Below are 18,573 nucleotides of genomic sequence, written 5' to 3'. Positions count from 1 at the left end.
CCATATGTAAGAATCACCTATATCCTCCCGAATGGAAGCTAAAGTTTCATTGTATATTCTAAGTAATTTTTTCTTAGGGTCGACTCAGATGGGATATTTTGTTTGCAGTATTTTTGTAAAAACTGTCTTAAAACCGGATTTTCAATTGCATTCCAGGGAATGTTAGCAGCAACAAACGCTCTGATTAAATCAGCATAGAAATTGCTGCTGAGATTGGATGAAGTAGGCTGTGTTAGTAAAGTATGTTGCAGTTGATTTTCTGCTGAGCTTTAGCCTTATGAGCCGCTCCTTGCACATGCTGCTTTAGGTGGCACTTCTTTTCTTGCGAAATCTAAAAATGTAAAGTAAACTGAATTAAAATAAAATCCTAATTGTTGTATTGCCGTATTTCTATCACAAAGTTAGTGGGTTCGAACAATCAAAATTTTAATGACCTGCAAATACTTTAACTATCGGAATTTAAAAGGTTAAAGTGTAGTGGTCTTAAAAAAAATTATACCTCAGGATAGCTCAGTCAATGTATAAATATTATAGGCCTACTCATTAAAATTAATAGAATTTATATATTTCAACTATTGTTACATACCTGTTTGCTACAAATCTTGCAGAATATTATTTTTCCATCATAAGTGAATTCTGAATATTCTGTTAGCCATTGCCGGATCAATGTAGATTTTGCACTTATATTTTTCGGCATTATCGCGTTAAACTTCACAGGAAAACGTCCTACCGCTCAAAACTTCTCAACACAAATAAGGTGAGGGAAAGAGCAACTGTTAACGAGCATTCAAATGAACCGTTGTTATTGAGATTCAATTGGACAAAAATACAAAGTCCCACTTATTGTTGCATTTCCTGGTAGTGTTAACACTAGGAGGGCCATTCTTTTAAATATTTTGTAACGGTTTACCCTACTAATTCGCAGTTTTACAACTTTTCATAAATATTTCAAAAACATTCTTTCTCCAAAATTTGTGATTTTATGACACTCTGAAGGGCAGTACAGCTAATCGGTTTCAGACCGAAAACAGTCATTTTTATAGTATAGTATATCTCTGAATCGGTAGCAGCACATGTTGTGATTGTTGCCTGCTTCAAAACTAAGGTTGGTTCTTTGTCGGCATTTATGCCTCCAAACATGTTAAATTCGGTGAAATCTATTGCGAGTGTCGTGAGATTCAAAACATTTTGTTTCCTTTATCAGTGGTTTCATGCCCGGTGTGAAGCAAACTTTCCACTTTTTAAATGCCTGAAATTTCGCAGTGAATGCATGTATAAATTATAAAAAGTAAGAGTAAAATGCGAAACTTTACAGTGAGTTAGGCATTTTTAGGCGAATATTAACAAATTAGGCTCTAATAACCGTTTTAGGGCATTTAGGGCACTATAAAACTTGAATACCTTTCAATTTCCATGAAACACAAATATTAATAATTATTTTTACTTTTCTCCTAAAGAAACAAAATAGGCATTTGCCCTAGAATCCGATGTCTGCTAGTTATATCAAATTTTATTGCAAAAAGGACGTAGCTTCATTATTTGTTTATATTTTACCACTCCAAATTGCTGATTATAATCAATTGAGTGAAACTCCTATGTACCTAGAACCCACTATGAAAAAGGAAAGACGCTCTGTTAAAATTGGAATTTTTTGGAATGTGTTGGTAGTTTTCCACAACTTTGTAAAAGTGGAGCTACCTCTTTTTTGCAGAGAGTTCTTCAATTGTTGATTTCGTCACTCAGTTTGTCAGTCAGTTCGCAGTTCATCAGTCACTCAGTTCGTCAGTTCATTACACACTTTGTCAGTCAGTCATTGAACCAACCAGTCATAGTCAACGTCAGGCTGTCAATGAGTAAACATAGAAACGTTTGCCCCGTTGATATATGAAACGTGATCTATGCTCAGAACACTTTAGACAATAAATTTTGGACTCCTTTTATGATACTCTGAGCATTACATTGTATTTTATGTCCCTTAGATCGTTACATTACTAGGGTTAACAATTCCGCTTAAGTGCAGTGTTGCTTCGTCAGTGAGAAAAATATATAAGAACGCTTTGTCATTTTACATCCTGTGAAGCCTGTCACCACAAATTAATAGCACCTGCAGCATTTTGGAACCTGTCTGGTTTTTCATCAGCAGTGTCATCAAAATTTTGTGAATAGCCGCTTTGTATGATATTCTTATATTATTATTAATAACAATAAACTGTTCAATAATAACAAGGCAACGCATTTTGTCTAAAAAAATTGAAGTGTCTTTTGTTTCTTTTGCATGCACTTACGACTCCCTTTTATTGCATTCGTCTTTGTGCTGTTGAAATCACCTATATACATATATATATATATATATATATATATATATATATATATATATATATATAATTCATCTAATTCTTATATTTTTTTTCGCAGTGCCAAATCGTACCATACTTCCCGGAGGCCACCACATCTTCTCCAAGAGTGACTGGAGAGGCGCTCAGGCAATCAGCAAGCGCCCCCTGCTCCACCCCACCCCAATCGTCATCATCTCTCACACCATCACTCCTAAGTGCTTAAATTTCCAAGACTGTTCCGAGAGGATGAGATCGATACAGTTCTTTCATATGGGTAAATCCAGGACCAAAGGAAAGGAATTCGTGGACATTGGATACAATTTTGTGATCGGAGGTGACGGAAATGTGTACGAGGGAAGAGGGTGGGATGTAGCGAGCTTCCACCAGAAGTCCGAAGGAGTGATTGGCATCTCTTTCATAGGAGATTACAGAGAGAGAGACTTCTTGACAGATGGAGAGATAGAAGCAGCACAACAACTTTTAGTTCTTGGAGTAAACATGGGCAAAATTTCGCCTTCATATGCATTGATAGGACACAATCAGACATTCAGGGCAAATAGTCCTGGAGAAAATATTGTAAAAGTTATCCAGAAGTGGCCCAAATGGTCACCTGATTTAATAATAAAATAAAAATATAACCTTGACCTTATTTCCTTTAGAATGCATAATATAGTAGTTCAAATATCATGCTCATTTTGATGGAATTGCTAGTATCTACCAACCACCATAGGAAGCTGTCACTTCGATTTAACTCCCATAAAGAGAGATGAACGTAATTTGTTTTGGTATAATGATCTACTGATCGTCAACTTTTCTGTGATTTGATTGAAGATATTATACGAACGGAACTGGTAAGTTTTAGCCCACCACAGACGAAGTGATAGGGTTTGATTGGCACCTACTAAAATAATCTCCTTTATTCCAATATACATATTGGCACAATCCAGAATATTATATGTAGTACCTGAAATATAACTGAGAAAAGTTTTGAGGAAGAACTACGTCTTTCTCCGCATTAGGCATGGGGTAGTAATTTGGGATTGATCGTCACGAAAAAGTAAAACTCCCTTCGCCATTGGGAACGGGAGGACAAAGGGGACAAGGGGAACACAAGGAGAAAAGCAGAACACAAGAAGAACAGGGAAAGACACGGAGAACAGAAACAAAACGGGGAAGACAAGAAGAACAAGAAGAATACAAGGACGACAAGGAGAACACTAGGAAAACAACGATACAAGGGGAACAAAGGGAAGATAATAAGAATAAGAGGAAGATAAGGAGAAAAGGGGAACAGAGGGAGAACAAGGGGAAGACATGGAGAAAAAGGTGAACAGAAGGAGAACAAACGAAACACAAGGGGAATTAAAGGAGAAAAAAAGAAGCACAAGGAGAAAAAGAGATACACGAAAAACAAGGGGAACCCAAGGAAAACAAGGGGAATACAAAGAAATCAAGGAGAACACCAGGAAATCGGGCATACAAGGAGAACAAGAGGAACATAAGGGAAAAGGGAGAAGAAATGTAGAATAAGAAGACAAGGAGAACAAGGAGAATATAAAGAAAAAGGTGAAAACAATGAAAGGAAATACACAAGGAAAATTTGGAGAAGGAGAGAAATTCGAGGATAACAAGGGAAATACAAAGAGACCGAGGAAGATACAAGGCGAAGAATAGAAATATAAAGGAGCGCCATGGGAATACAAGGCTAACGGAAAGAAAAGCAAACAAGGAGAATACAAAGACAACAAGGAGAATACAATGAGAACAATGGAGATAGAAGGAGAGCAAGAGGAAGGCAATACACCTGTCGACAGGTGATCACACCTACAGGTAGTTCTATGTAAAGATACGCAGCAAAATAAAATTATGCACTTTTTTCCAGAATCCAGTCATTCAATGCCACCATCACATCTTTGTCACTATTGAATTTATTTTGTTTCAAGTCCTATTTGAGATTTGGAAACGGAAAATAGTCTGAAAAAGGTAAATCTAGTGAATGTGGTGAGGGACACAACAGTTCGAACCAAGAGTCTTGCAAAACTACTTGAGTTGTAAACGCTCTATTGAAGCTTCTCTCGTCACTTGGGTCTCAGTTATCTTAGCAGTCGTAATAGACGTTTTTAAAATAATATTCATAACACTGATAGTGACACCATGTTCCAGGAAATAAACCATTACAATTCCTTCTGCAACCCAGAAAACTGAACTTCTCAGCTGATTACTGGACTCGAAACATTGCCTTGGAAGAAGAAGGATGCTTTCATTTGTTGGTTGATTTTTTGTCTCAAAGTCTAAATGGTGGACCCAGGTTTCTTTCATAGTGCTGTACCTCCCCAAAATCTTTATTTCAACTCTCTGAAAACACTGGACAATCTCAGGACTACATTTCACTATTTCCCGCTTCTAATCAACATTCAATGCTTCAGGGACCCATGTGGCAAAGAACAATATATTTACAGATCTAAAATGTCTGTATTAAAAGAGGATAACAAGAATTGAAAATACTACTATTGATCTTTAAATCTATAACCATTTGCGATGGACTAAAAACTTGACACTTTCCCCTCTCGTAAATGGATTTCAAATATAGATAGCGAATTTTATCCATCATGTTGAAAACACTAAATACTTTTGCAGTCTTTTCTGAGATTTTCCCCTGAATTCATCATCTCCCTATCTGGTGATATGTCATGCTTTTCGCGTTCGCTCGATTTGACAGCTCCAGATTTCGCCTTACGTGGTATTTCAAACAGAGTGTTATCCCATAAATTACATGAAGAACAAGAAATTGATCACACTGGTCAGAAGTTGTGTGTTTGTGTCATGACAAGTATCCATAATCGACTTCAGCAATGTATTACAAGTGAATCGGGGATTGCAGAACAGCACATTTCAAGAAAAGTAAATTTTTCAGTAGACATAAAAAACGGTATTACTGGTGGTAGACAACATAATTGGTTATAATACTGGCTTCTTCAGACAGAAGTGTAATATATGTGTCGTTTTATACCAAATTTTTTTGGAATCTAATGAATTCTTAATGAAATAAATCAATATATATTAGCTTGACATATGCTATTTATGCAAGGAATCAAAATTATAGTATAATAATTTCAGTTCACCTAAGTTTATTTCTCAAATTAGGGATATAATATATGCATAGGTCTACTGTGTACTTAATATAAATGAACTTATTTTTCCACAATAGGCCACTGAAGAATATAATTGTAAAATTCTTGATATTCGTGTGCTATGTAACGCATTAGTTTGCGTATATCGTCAAGCTTCTCTCTTTGAATTGGCACGATTTTGTCTGGATATGCTAATGAAGAAGGTAAATATGGTATTCTCCTTTGTACTTACAAGCAAACATGCTCATGGGGGCAGATAAAAAATTAATTATTTTTCTTCCATCATTTTAATAATGTCAAAAGACGTGCTTACACAAATTTTGGCCACTCGAGCGCAATTACGAAGGCCGTAAAAATAAGTTTCCCTGGGGCCGTTTACAGAAAGAAAACAAAATTTAATAGAAAGTTTTTATTGGAACATATAGCAATTGTTGAGTTATTTTTCAACGTATTCGCCACCAGAATTGACACATTTGATCGATGTGTCGTCACATGTTTTTGACATGAGTTGTTTCTGCGCGCTTCCAGGATTTCAAGGTCTCCAAATGTGAGACGGCTATACTGACATATGTGGTTTCTGCATGGAATGGTAGCCCTATATCAACAGTCCATTAAACTCGAATAAACTCATTTCGCCACAAATAGTGACATGTGCTGTTTCTGCAATCCCTGATTCAAGTGTAAGAGGTTACTTAAAGGCTATGGCTTTTAAAAAATAACTTTCATTGTGTATATTAACAAAATCCGAAAGTATAAATGACCTATTAGATTGTTTAAATACTTATTTAGTTCACTTCACAAAGTTGTATCACTCATTATAAACAGTTCGCTTAAAATACTAAACCTTGTGATATTGAGCATAAATATGTAGCCTTTATAGATATTTTGACCTTTTGAAACTTACGATTCTAATGTCTTCATTGTAATTTTGTCGCGTGATGTAAATATTGTCCTCATAGTAATTTTGTCTTTGGACAAATTTGATATGAGCATTCTGCATATGCTGTATAATGGAAGTATTCAGGAATTGGAAATCAAGGGACGGGGATGCAAAAACAATCATTAAACACTTGGCAGACCACGTCCACATATCAGAGGGTAGTGACTTGAACTCAAGATATCAAGCTGCTGCAATCAGGCGCGGATTCGAATGACGCTTGGGCTGAATTAATATTTAGTTGGGTTTTTTTCCGAACTTTCCCTAATTGTAAGACGGAATATCATGTAACATCATGGCGAGTCCTTGGACTTGTCTCACCATCACTAGTTCCACTGACAAGTACAATAAACGGAACATGAAGAAACACCTGACAGAGCAATCTTCAATATTTTATGCTTCCGTTTAACCCCAAGGAAGTCCATCGCTATAGAGTAACGATTAGCATTCCTAACGGTAAGAGAGCGGGCCTGGGTTCAAATTCTAGTTGGAATTTTTTTTACGAGTTTTTCCTCTTCAGTCAATTGAAGCAGAAGTGCTGGGTAACTTTCGGCATTGCACTTTCGACTCATTTCGCCTCCATTACTTTCAACTTCATCTATCACAGACGTTCTCAAGGCGGGCATATTACCCACTGGGCGCCCGGTGCAGGAGACGGATGTGTGCAATAAACCTGTTGTGCATGTAAGCAGATAGTGTTGCTCTCAGACTTAGAGTAACCAAGCAGTAACATTGCTGGCGATTTGTAATATGGATAGGTCTACTGATACAATCTCTGTCTGTCTGTCTATCCTGTTGGAGATAAGGCCATCAGGCCTTCCCTTCTATTCTACCAGGGTATTACAACTACAATATCAAGAATACTATTAAAATTACAACTGCAATAATATTAATATTGGATTTACAATTACAATAAAATCAAAGTACTAAAACATTACTTGATTAATAGAGAGTGAACAATTTATTATAGAACTTATTAACACAGAAATAATTAGTTACTGAAGTACAAATTAAACTTAGAATAATTATATATGAATGAAATTATTGAAGACAAGTATTTTATGCTAGAATAAGAGAGCTATTTAGAAAAACAACAGAACAAGCACCGGCACAACTTTTATAGTGACTTCTTTTTTTCAGACTAGCGAACGTGCCAAAGGCTTAGTATGTGGACACACTGTTAGCCTATAGGGAAAAATATAACGCTGAGCCATATTACAACACTAGGCATGCTGAAGATGAGCATATTCAATTAATAGAAAATTTAAAGCGATCTGTGGTCAATGAGGTTGTTGTTTTTGGCAAGTACAGTAATGTTCCAGACATTTCCGTGCTTATTGCAAAAAAAAAAAAAAAAAAAAAAAAAAAAACAGAAAAAAATACATAAAGGAAAATCATAATGATAACATTTCGGCGTGTACATAATGTAAATATACTGTAAAACAACTCTCTAATTTGAAAATACAAATAGAAATGAAGTAGGTCTAATTATTAAATGTTATTGTCAAAATTCATGAAAGAACGTGCATAAAACAAAATATTTTGTTGTGTTGATGATGTAAATATATTATAATTTTATTATTTTTTTTTTACTAATGGCGGGTACTTGACTTTCGTCATTCACCCATATGAATCAAGTTCTGTAGTCCAATTTACCGACATAGTCGTTGCCCAAGGTGCGCCATAGGAAGTTGGTCTACATTACACTCGCGATGAGATGAGATGAGATGAGATGAGATGAGATGAGATGAGATGAGATGAGATGATGCTGGAGATTTGTTGGGATGCCACAGGGGAACCAGAGCTTGCCCAACACAAGTTATAAATCGAGAATACACCAGGGATCGAACCTGGGTCCACACGATTATAAATCCAGCGCTCTAGCCACTAGACCACCGTGGCGACATATATTATAAATACAACTCTCTAATTTGAACAGACATTTGAAATAAAGCGATAGAATATTCATATCCTTGTCAATCCCACTAGGACAGTGGTTCTTAACCTTTTGTGAGTCAAGAGCACTTATTAAAATCTGGTGAAAGCTATGGACCCCCTCCCTAGAAAACGTAAAAAAAAGTGACAAACATTTTTAGATACGCTTCTGCCTTTTACATTAAAATAATATAGTGTATAAACATGCTAATATTTTATATGACTTTCATGGACCCCCTGAAGCCCATCCATGAACCCCTGGTTAAGAATCACTGCACTAGGAGAATAGCGACTGAGTGGCCGCCACTGAACATCTCTTGCCTCATAATAAGAGCAACAACTGCCCAGTACTCGCTCGCCTAGCCCAGCGCATGCCCGATTCCTGCCCGCCTATGATCCAAGAGGCCTATAATATATGAGAGGAGTTCATAAGCCGGATTAAGTGTAATCTGTCAAGAAGCTTCTCTCAACTACCAGAGGAGCGCCACAAGCAAGCAAAAAATTGCGGGAATTTCAAAAGACTTCTCTTCACCTCCCCACTGTAGTAGTAATAGTATTATTATTTACAATTTATATTATTAGTCCTCTTGCCTATGATCTATCGTCTTCAATATTTTCAGGTCAACCGAAGATGCAGCAGATGTAGTACCGTGATTTCCGTACAGATGGAATCTGTCTGAGGGAGCCACCAGAGTCCGTGGATGTTGCAGAGTACCGCAATCACCTAGTCGGCCGCCATTGTTATTCCTTTCCAACACGCGTGGTATAGGAATATTTAAAGTAAAACTCAGATATTTTTAATTTGAAGGGCAAAATCTTCAAAAGGATCTTCACATATTTCAGAACATTATTGTTAGTCAACATAGAAATGTACAAAAACTTCATTTAATAATTATTACAGCATAAATATGCATTTTTAGTGTTCAAAACATTCTTTCATACACATCACAATTATAGGTATTACCAGCAACATGAACTTAATAAGTTATAAACAATAAATGAAAACAACAATGTTGCAAATAAAAACAATAAATCTAAACATTTCCAACTGCATTTCTCGTGCAAATTCTCCGGCTTCCACATTTAAGGGGACACTATACTGAAATTTCTCCAAGTTCCTTAGTTTTAAGAGTTCACAATAGTAAAAATCAATAACTACCATACTTATGAAACTAGATTCACAAAATTTTGATCACTGGTATATCTGCTTAACAGTGACACATTTCATCCGCCCATGATAAGTGGTTTGCATTTTATTAATATTTTATTAAAATATTGAACTGCTTTATATAAAAAGTCGCTTGCACTACAATTGACATTATTCTTAAGTGATATTCATTCATATGGATCCTTACATACACGGAATCAAAGCTTATTATAGGGTTTTAATGTAAAATTAATCAGTACGGTATATTACTAGAATTTTTTATTATAAAAATTAATAGTCATAAAAAATTCCTAGTAATTTACCCATTCACTGTACAGAAAATTCCAATAGTAACGTTTGTTGCAATGTATATAAAAATCATATAAGTGAATATCAATTAAAAATAATGTAAATTGTGGTGCAAGGGACTTCTTACATAAAGCAATACAATATTTCATTCAGATATTAATAAAATGCAAACCACTTTTCATACAGGGATGAAATTTTGTACATGTGTTATTATTACCCAGATATACTAGTGATAAAAAGTTTGTGAATTTAGCTAAAAAAATATGGAAGTTAGTAATTTCAGTACAATGTCCCCTTAATAGGGTTTCTACTGTCTTCGTGTTTTCCAGTCGAACCAAACAATACAATCTTGTCTCAAGAATGAATTCTGAACTTCACAAATATATTATGGCATTCTCGCAAATAGCAATTGGGATTAAAATCAGAAATGCTTGGTTTGAAAGAGAGAAGATGGTAAAAATTTGATATTGATCCTAATTGTTACCCTACGTAATTTTAATTTGTTTTATGTAGAAATATCATTGCTGAAACAACTTACAGTAAATTCTAGATTAGTTTTAGAAAAACATTTTGGGGCCCAAATTTTGAAAAAATAAATATCAAAATACAATCATTCTTTAATCTCACAATGTAGGCTCGCTTAGGTAGAGAATCGTTCCTTTTTATATTTATAGTCACTTCTTTCCTTTTTCCTTATTTCTTTCACCTTGTGACAGAGAAAACAAATGTGCGCCTTTTTCAGTTATCTATGAACAGTTCTGAACACAGCAACATCCCATTTTTTCGCACTTACATTACATTCTTTCCCTATACAACTGTACACTGCATAGCGCGCGCTGGAATAACAATGGCGAATTTGTTGGCATTTGCCGGCGCAAAGGATTGCGGTACTCTGGATATCCACGGGTTCTGGGAGCCACATAAGTCCCAGTGGGACGGAGAGGCTTACATAGCGGACTGCGTTGACTTGGATACTGTGTAGCTGAATCGACAGATGGCACCGAATAGTGAATCACGATACCTACAGTAAAGCGATCTTCAGGTCAATATACTCGTAGAATGCAGCATGATGTAGCAACATGATTTACGAACAGATGGCATCGATCTGAGGATGCAGAACCCCCAAGGGGACGCAGGAGCGTTCGTCATTGGTTGTTCCGTGCGGACCTGGATGTTGTAGCTTAATCGATAAATGTCTCCGAACAGTGAATGACGATAATTACAAGAATGTGACCCTGAAAACTTTAACATTCATCCTCGCAATAAGAAGGTCTGCACAATAAGCCTTGAGCTGCGATGCAAGCCATCGGGCTCCCCCAGAAAGGTACGAAAGGCAGGATTCAACAGAGGGATGCCGTACAATAATTACAATATGTCTAAATGTTTGTTTGTATGTGTTGTACGATCGTAGAGAAAGCTTCAGTGTTGAGGACTACGCGGTTTATAGTATGAATCAGGGGGCAATCTCACGTACATTTGGGATGCTGTTGTGGGCCCATTGTGTCACTTTCAATCTACGTTCGCGAGAAATTACCGATATATTTTGCCTCGGACACACTATCAAGGGAAGTGTTATGTTACGTACCTGAAATTTATACTATGGATCTCCCTACTTTACAGCCCTTACGAACGAAGCCATGCTAAAGATTTTACCGCCATTAAAATCTATGGTCCTTGGGAGGGTCTGAACTGTGCAAATTGGATCCAACTGTTTGCAGTAGGCCTATCCTGCATATAATGAGTACAGGTCATTCCTATTTCTTTATCGCTTGAGTATCTCAGTGGTTCTCAACATTTTTTCTCCCAGTATCACTAATTTATTTGACTGAAAATTCAAGTGCCACTTATCAGAAGAAATGTAGGGATTTAACATGAATTAAAGTAATTTCATAACTAAATTTATTAGATTATTGTTTTATTGCGTTGTACCGAAATTCATATGATATTTCCGTGCAGGAATTCTGCGTTATCATATGATGAAGGATCGGTGGAGCGGAGAAAATTTCTCTCCGACACCGGGATTCGAACCCGGGTTTTCAACTCTCCGTGCTGACACTCTATCCACTAAGCCACACAGGATTCCAATTCCGATGCCGGATTAAATCCTCTCAGTTTAAGCTCCACCTCTTAGTTTCCCTTTAGTGCCTAACCCTCATGCACTGTGTCACAGATATGTGACAGTGGCACTATGTCCAACACACTAATGTGCAGAAATGCAGTCATTACGAGTGACTAAGTGGCCGAGATCCGACGGAATGAGCGCCATCTTAAATCACTAAGTGATTACAAACGCATATCAGAATATGATACGAGTATTTAAACTGAGAGGATTCAATCCGGCATCGGAATTGGAATCCGGTGTGGCTTAGTGGATAGAGTGTCAACATGTAGAGCTGAAAACCCGGGTTCGAATCCTGGTGCCGGAGAGAATTTTTCTCCGTTCCACCCATCCTTCATCATAAATTTATTAGGTTTACGAATTATAAAATACGTTCTTAACGAGAAGCATGGTAATTATTTTTTGTATATTTATTTTTAGATATATTTTCAGTCACATTAACTTATCAATGCTTTAATGTTCTTTTTAAATCTTACACAAACGTTTTCGTTCACATATAGAGTATCATCAGGTGTTCACAGGTAGCATTTATACTAGTGACAATTACATGAACACATAAAAACAAGTTAAAATATAAAATGCATATGGAAATCAAAACAATTAAAATGATATTAAAACTACACATATTCTAAATTTACATAACTATATAAAGTATTATGTTAACCAATATGGTTTATACAATACATCGTGTAATTAGTCAGTCGATAGTCACGTAGCAATTGCAGTTGCAAATATAAGTACTGTCTAAAGTGAAGACCTGATTATGCTTCTTAAATGACTGAAAACGTTCGTCTGAAGTTTAAAAAGAACATTAAAGCAATGATAAGTTAATGTGACGGATAAAAAATATATAAAATAAATATACAAATTAAATAAAATTTATCGAAATATAGCATGAATATAATAATAAAATTCCTGTTTTGATAATACTTGGTTTTTAATATCAGAAAAAGTTTTTGAAAGTTTTAATCTCAGGATATGTACAATTTTTATACTTGTTCTTAAAAACATCAAAGAAAAAATCTACTCTATATTATTGTGAAAGACAAAAAATAATGTAGTACTGCATTTTGTAGTCAAGGGTGAGTAATGCTTTTGTCTTTGAATAAAAAAAATCCGACAGATTTGTTCTAGAAAAAGTCTGAAGGCCACTAACACAATTCAACTCAACTATTTTTAGCAGAAGGTAAACATTTTGTAACCGAAGTTCTGAACTAAAAATTAGATATTCTGTAAAGAATCTAGCTCCAGAACTGTGTTCTCAAATAATGGCAATGCTTCTGTACCTCAGCCACCATTTCAGGAGTGAGACGAATATCACTTTCCTCAACAAAGTTTTAAACATACTGTATGCAAGCTTCTATATTTGACCAGATGATTTCCAAAATTGTTCTTTTCCATGAATTAAAGAAATAGTTTTCATATGATTGTATTAATGTTGGTACATGCGCATCTAGAAATGGTGATAATTTGTGTCAAAACCATCTCTTTCCTATAATATCTTTGCTGTGACATACGAGTGCAGCTATAAAACTCTCCCTTTCCAACTCCCCGTGCACAGCAGAACTTCCCTTTTCCATTAAGTAATTTTGTAACTAAGCTCGCATTTTCTTGTACTTGTTGTGTATTATTCGTGTAATACTGAAAAGTTAGCCTTTTCATTCCCAAATATCAGTGATTGGATTGTTATCATTATCAAAGAGTACAAAAGTGAGTCACTAATGAAAATCATTGCCGAGAAAGCCGCAGTGCAGGCACGAAAGAGAAAACGACCATTCTTTTGACACCATTTTTGTGCAAATTCGAAAAAAGTAATATTGTTGTATTTTGAAGTGCACTTCTCAGAACGTTCCACAAAGAATATCTCGAGCAAAAGTAGGCCTACCAACAGTTCTCGTAAAACATCAACAAAGAAGTATCTATATCAGAACTAAACAAGGTTCAATACAGGTAGTATGTGTGCTAAAATCTTCTTGTATTATTTGGGAATATCCAGATACCTTGTCCAAAACTTATATAGAAAACATTTAAGAACTGAACTTTCCCTAAAGAAAAGAGGGATGGTGGTAGATTCTCTAAATTTTTTGAGACAAAGATAAATGCAGTGATAGAGCTCATTAACAAATTACGTCTTATTATAAATATTATTTGCGACTGATTTTTCGGTTTCAAAACTATCCTAATCCGACCAGTTTACTGTCCCTTTCCTCCAGTTTGCTACAAAACTGCCCTTTTTTCCGAAATATTATTTGAAATAACTCTTTAACTTTTAGGAGAATATTTATGAAACGTCTGGAAACAATTCATTCCATTGTAATTTTATGCCACAACAAGATTTCTTTCATTAAACACTTAAATTACTTGTGGTACAAATGGAAAATCATCTATGATGGATAAGGACAGTTTTGCAAATCACACACCCATGAAAACAAAAATGCCGTTACTATCGCCAACGCTAGAACTAAGAAATTAACAGTTGGCCAAATTGCATAATGGCTAGCTGGTACCTGGGCACACTTTCAAATAAAGGAATTGGTAATTATTACAAATTTAAAGGCACTCCACCTACAAAACTTCGGCGTACAATACTTCTATGACTCTTGGTCTAGACTAAAACACAGGTTTAGATAAAAAAAAATTAACTTTTTTTGTTTTTCATCAAGTATCAGGGAAGTATTGAAAGTCCAATGACTACGGTAACGGAGAAGATTAAGAATTGTAGTTCTAAACAATACTGGAAGGCGTCCAAAATATGCCACCAAGCGATAAACGTTTGATACACAAGCATTGTCTAAGCGCTATGTCAACATGTTAAACATTCCAACGTCTGAGAGATCAAAGCCTCCTGATTACCTAGTATAATATCATCAAGCATGTCTTGCTAATACCCAAATCCTTAACAACCGTATTACGTTCAGTTCTGAGAACAAAGAAGATACAGAATTTACTTCTCGATATCATAAAATTACGAGACTTGATAATCACTTCTCTTTTTAAACGAAATTATGAGAAAAAGTGACAGGGCATTTAAGAAAACCCCAATGATTGCGTGACACGTCTATACTTGAATTGAAGGGCTCAGAGCCATAGTGGGCCAAGCGCCATTTATTAAAAACGGAGAAAGCAAGGGTTAAAGTTAAGTGAATACCATAGTTTAATGAAGATTGACATATCATTTAGTTTTAATGTGTATACTTTATATTATTTGCTATATGTTTGCATTGAATTATGGTAGTAACTTCATTTTCTACCGTTTTCTACCGTTTTAGTAAATGGCGCTTGGCCCACTATGGTTCTGAACCCTTCAGTTAATGTAATTAAATATAATATATACTTTCCTTAACACTGTACTCTAGGCCTAATATATTTCGATTGATATTCATGTACATACATAACTCATATGCCAATATCTCCTTGACTATTATGTGGAAAATTTCTAATGACAAATGAAAGAAAGGGCAAGTGGGAAGAGAAAAATTTGAAAGGTACGTGAACATGCCACCTTGCGAAAGAAATTACGATTGAGAGGAAGTGTCTATGTGAGCTTCAAGTCTGTTGGCCACTTGCCTCACTCCGATTTTTGCCATCCCATTTGAAGGAACATTAGAGAATTTTGAAAGAGAAAGCGGAAAACTGACGTAACCAAATAGTTAGAAATGAGGGGACGATATCACAAGCATGAAAGAATAGCAACAGGACAGGGTCACCAAAGATATTTTGCTTGGGCAGCGAGTGGGGAGAGGGGGTGCCTGTAGTCCTCGCAAAAAATTATCCCAAAGCAAATTTGACCTTGTCTTGGTGCATGGTAAATGATTTGATTTTGGTATGTTTTTACAATAATAGTTAAAGAAAATATCGGTACTAGAAACAGTAATATAATTCGCGATATGATGAAAAAACTTAATTTTTATTAAACATGCAGCAAATACAGAGTCAGACATAGGAATATAAATAGTTGGTTATAAACGCTAGATTTTTTTTTTTTCAAAATTACATACGTGAGATCATGAAGTACATAATCCAGCGATGTCAAGGTCAAGAGCACGTAGACGATCCTGCGTGCGATGAAGCGGTCACTGGTTGCCATGAATCTATTCTGTAGGCAGCAGCAGAGTATGAGAGGGGGTGAGCAAAGTGAACTCTATTGGCCTACCAATGCAAGATGAATTAAACTGTTTTTAACAACAGATAACGTGTTACATGACAACAAGAAATCAGAACGTGTTTTGTAGAGGATACCTCTCTAATAAATGCAATGAATTATAAAATAGTAGGATACAATAAATAATAAACATAGCTTCTCCTTAACTTATATAGTTTCAGATAATAGCTAGAATATAATTAATTTTTATATAATTATCTAATAATCCAACAGTATAAAAACACCGTTTTTATCTTTTAAACTTGCCAATATAAAAGTGAAAGAAATTACAGGACATTGCGCACACGGAAAAGTGAAATAATAGGCCTGCAACAAATAGTACAGATATTATATTTCCTTTATCTTAGCGGTTTCAGATAATGAGGGCTACCTAATTAATTGCTATGTAACTGTTACACACTTAATAATGTACTTACTATAAGAACAGCACATTTCTAGAAACACATTTAAATTCCTGATTTCTCGTCTAATACAGAAGTATTTGTTCTTGTCTTTGTCGACACCAACCTTTTTATGTCCGGCGAAATTATGTTTTCTGTAGCATGACGTAGCATAGCACGCTTATTATCAACTGATAATCTTGATATTAGTCTTTGTTTTGTGAGGTTGAAAAGTGAGGAAAATTGCTCACATACGTGCTTACTGCCAAATATATAATTTGCGCCGCAAATATTCGTACCCTGGATATAGTACCCGGGAAAGCGAACTTCCAACTTGGCTCTGTTCAGGCAATTCAAAGAACCTGGAAAGAACTTTACCTCGGCTTAACTAAAGGACATCACAACGGTAAGGACTACTGTCAAACTGAAAATCTAAGGACGACGTATCTTGATAATTTTTAGGCACAATTCATAACGAGTCTACGCTATTAACATCAAACTATTTTGTACTTTATTCTGTAAATTTAAATGCAATGCAGTGCGGAAGAACCTCTACGGTACATCTAAGCATATATTTATTGCTATTTAATGTCAATAAAACAACAAAATTTCAATACATCAATATGTAAATCTATTAATAATTTCAGGCGTTTCACATTGCTTCTCTTTGTAATTAAATGCTTTCCATATACCAGACAAAGAACATTATCTCCTCTTTCACTCATAAGAAGTCAAGAGTCCAGTCAGCCTAAAACTTACTGAATGACTTCTTCCTCAATGTGTAATGTACAGCTGTCAAAAGAAAAAGTGGCCGCTCTCCTGAAACAAAGTTCCCTTCGGGTATCTTCGCTACAATTCGGAGACAGGCGATTTTACATGTTGTTGGACCACGTTGCCTGATATCTACAGTTATAATTGAAGTATTCTGTGTGTTATCGATAGCATAAAGGTAGCGTTCAGGCCCCTTATTCATGAGGTCCTGCGTTCGACTACAACCACGTGCTTTTTATGTTCTTTTTTGTTCTGTTTTTGAGAGAGACAAACTATACATAATGGCTCCTTTCTCTTTTACGATTATTTTAGTAATTAACATCAGGTTCATTAATATATTATGCCATGACTTTATCATTATGATATTGTGGCTGCAAATGGAAAGAAAAAAGATTTTATTCTCAATAAAAATATCTTTCGTGGCATAAACAAAACAAATTTACTGGCGTCGGCCTTTAAAACATTCAAACAATTAAGCGTTCAAAAAACAAAACAAAAAGCCACAATTCAATATTTAGTCTATCTTCCTCTTATCTCGATCATCTTGCAGTCGAGTGGGCATGGAATTGACTAGTCTTTGCAAATAGCGACTGTTTTTAGACACGATATTCCAGGCATTCTGAACATACATACATACGTGTTCTGTCCATGGGCAGGTCTTTCATTGCAAATCCAGCATTCTCCAATCTTTCCTATTTTCTGCCTTCCTCTTAGTCTCCGCATATGATCCACATACCCTAATGTCGTCTATTATTATTTTCAACCAGAGACCCAACCAATTACTTTTTATCTTTCTAATCAGTTTCAGCATCATTCTTTCTTCACTCACTTTTTCAAACACAATTTTATTTCTTATTCTATCTGTCCACTTCACACGCACCGTTCTTCTCCACATCCACATTTCAAATGCTTCAATTCGCTTCTCTTCATTTCGTCGTAATGTCCATGTTCCTTCCCCATAAAATGCAAAACTCCACGCAAAGCACTTCACTAGTCTCTTCCTTAGTTCTTTTTCCAGAGGTCCGCAGAAGATCCTTCTTCTTCTATTAAAAGCTTCCTCTGTTCATATTTGCAGTTTTTCTTGGGAAGGATAGGCCTAAATGCGGTAACATCCCGTTGCTTTCTGCACACCACTATCTCTTTCGCATCTCATTAAATTCCAGGGGGCCCAAGCGTGGAGATGAGGAGAGTGGATTTGACTAATTGGGCCCTCCGCACTTTACCGAAAGTCACGGCAAGGGTTAAATATTAATTCTATCAGGATGTTTCACCCTATCAGAGATCGGGAAATCTCAATTAGCCTTTGCCCCCCGCATCCTGGACTAGCTTCTACGAATCATCAGAAA

At 35.7% G+C, this 18,573-nt stretch overlaps 1 protein-coding gene and 1 long non-coding RNA gene across 2 annotated transcripts in view; one reads left to right on the top strand and one right to left on the bottom strand.

Annotated features, from left to right (window-relative positions):
• LOC138713501 (uncharacterized) overlaps nt 1–2,978 on the top strand; it is a 61,340-nt gene extending 58,362 nt beyond the window's left edge. The window contains exon 3 of the mRNA XM_069845667.1: nt 2,416–2,978. Within this exon, the coding sequence (XP_069701768.1) occupies nt 2,416–2,966 (551 nt within the window). The 3' untranslated portion in view covers nt 2,967–2,978. The remainder of the gene's footprint in view (nt 1–2,415) is intronic.
• The window catches only part of LOC138713506 (uncharacterized), a 334,865-nt gene that overhangs the window by 125,918 nt on the left and 190,374 nt on the right, over nt 1–18,573 (bottom strand). The gene's annotated exons all lie outside the window — the stretch shown is intronic.

Source organism: Periplaneta americana, chromosome 14 (assembly GCF_040183065.1).
Source record: "Periplaneta americana isolate PAMFEO1 chromosome 14, P.americana_PAMFEO1_priV1, whole genome shotgun sequence".
In the NCBI taxonomy this organism is placed as follows: Eukaryota; Metazoa; Arthropoda; class Insecta; order Blattodea; family Blattidae; genus Periplaneta; species Periplaneta americana.
Note: the sequence above shows the minus strand (reverse complement) of the source record. Positions and strands in the feature narration are given on the sequence as shown.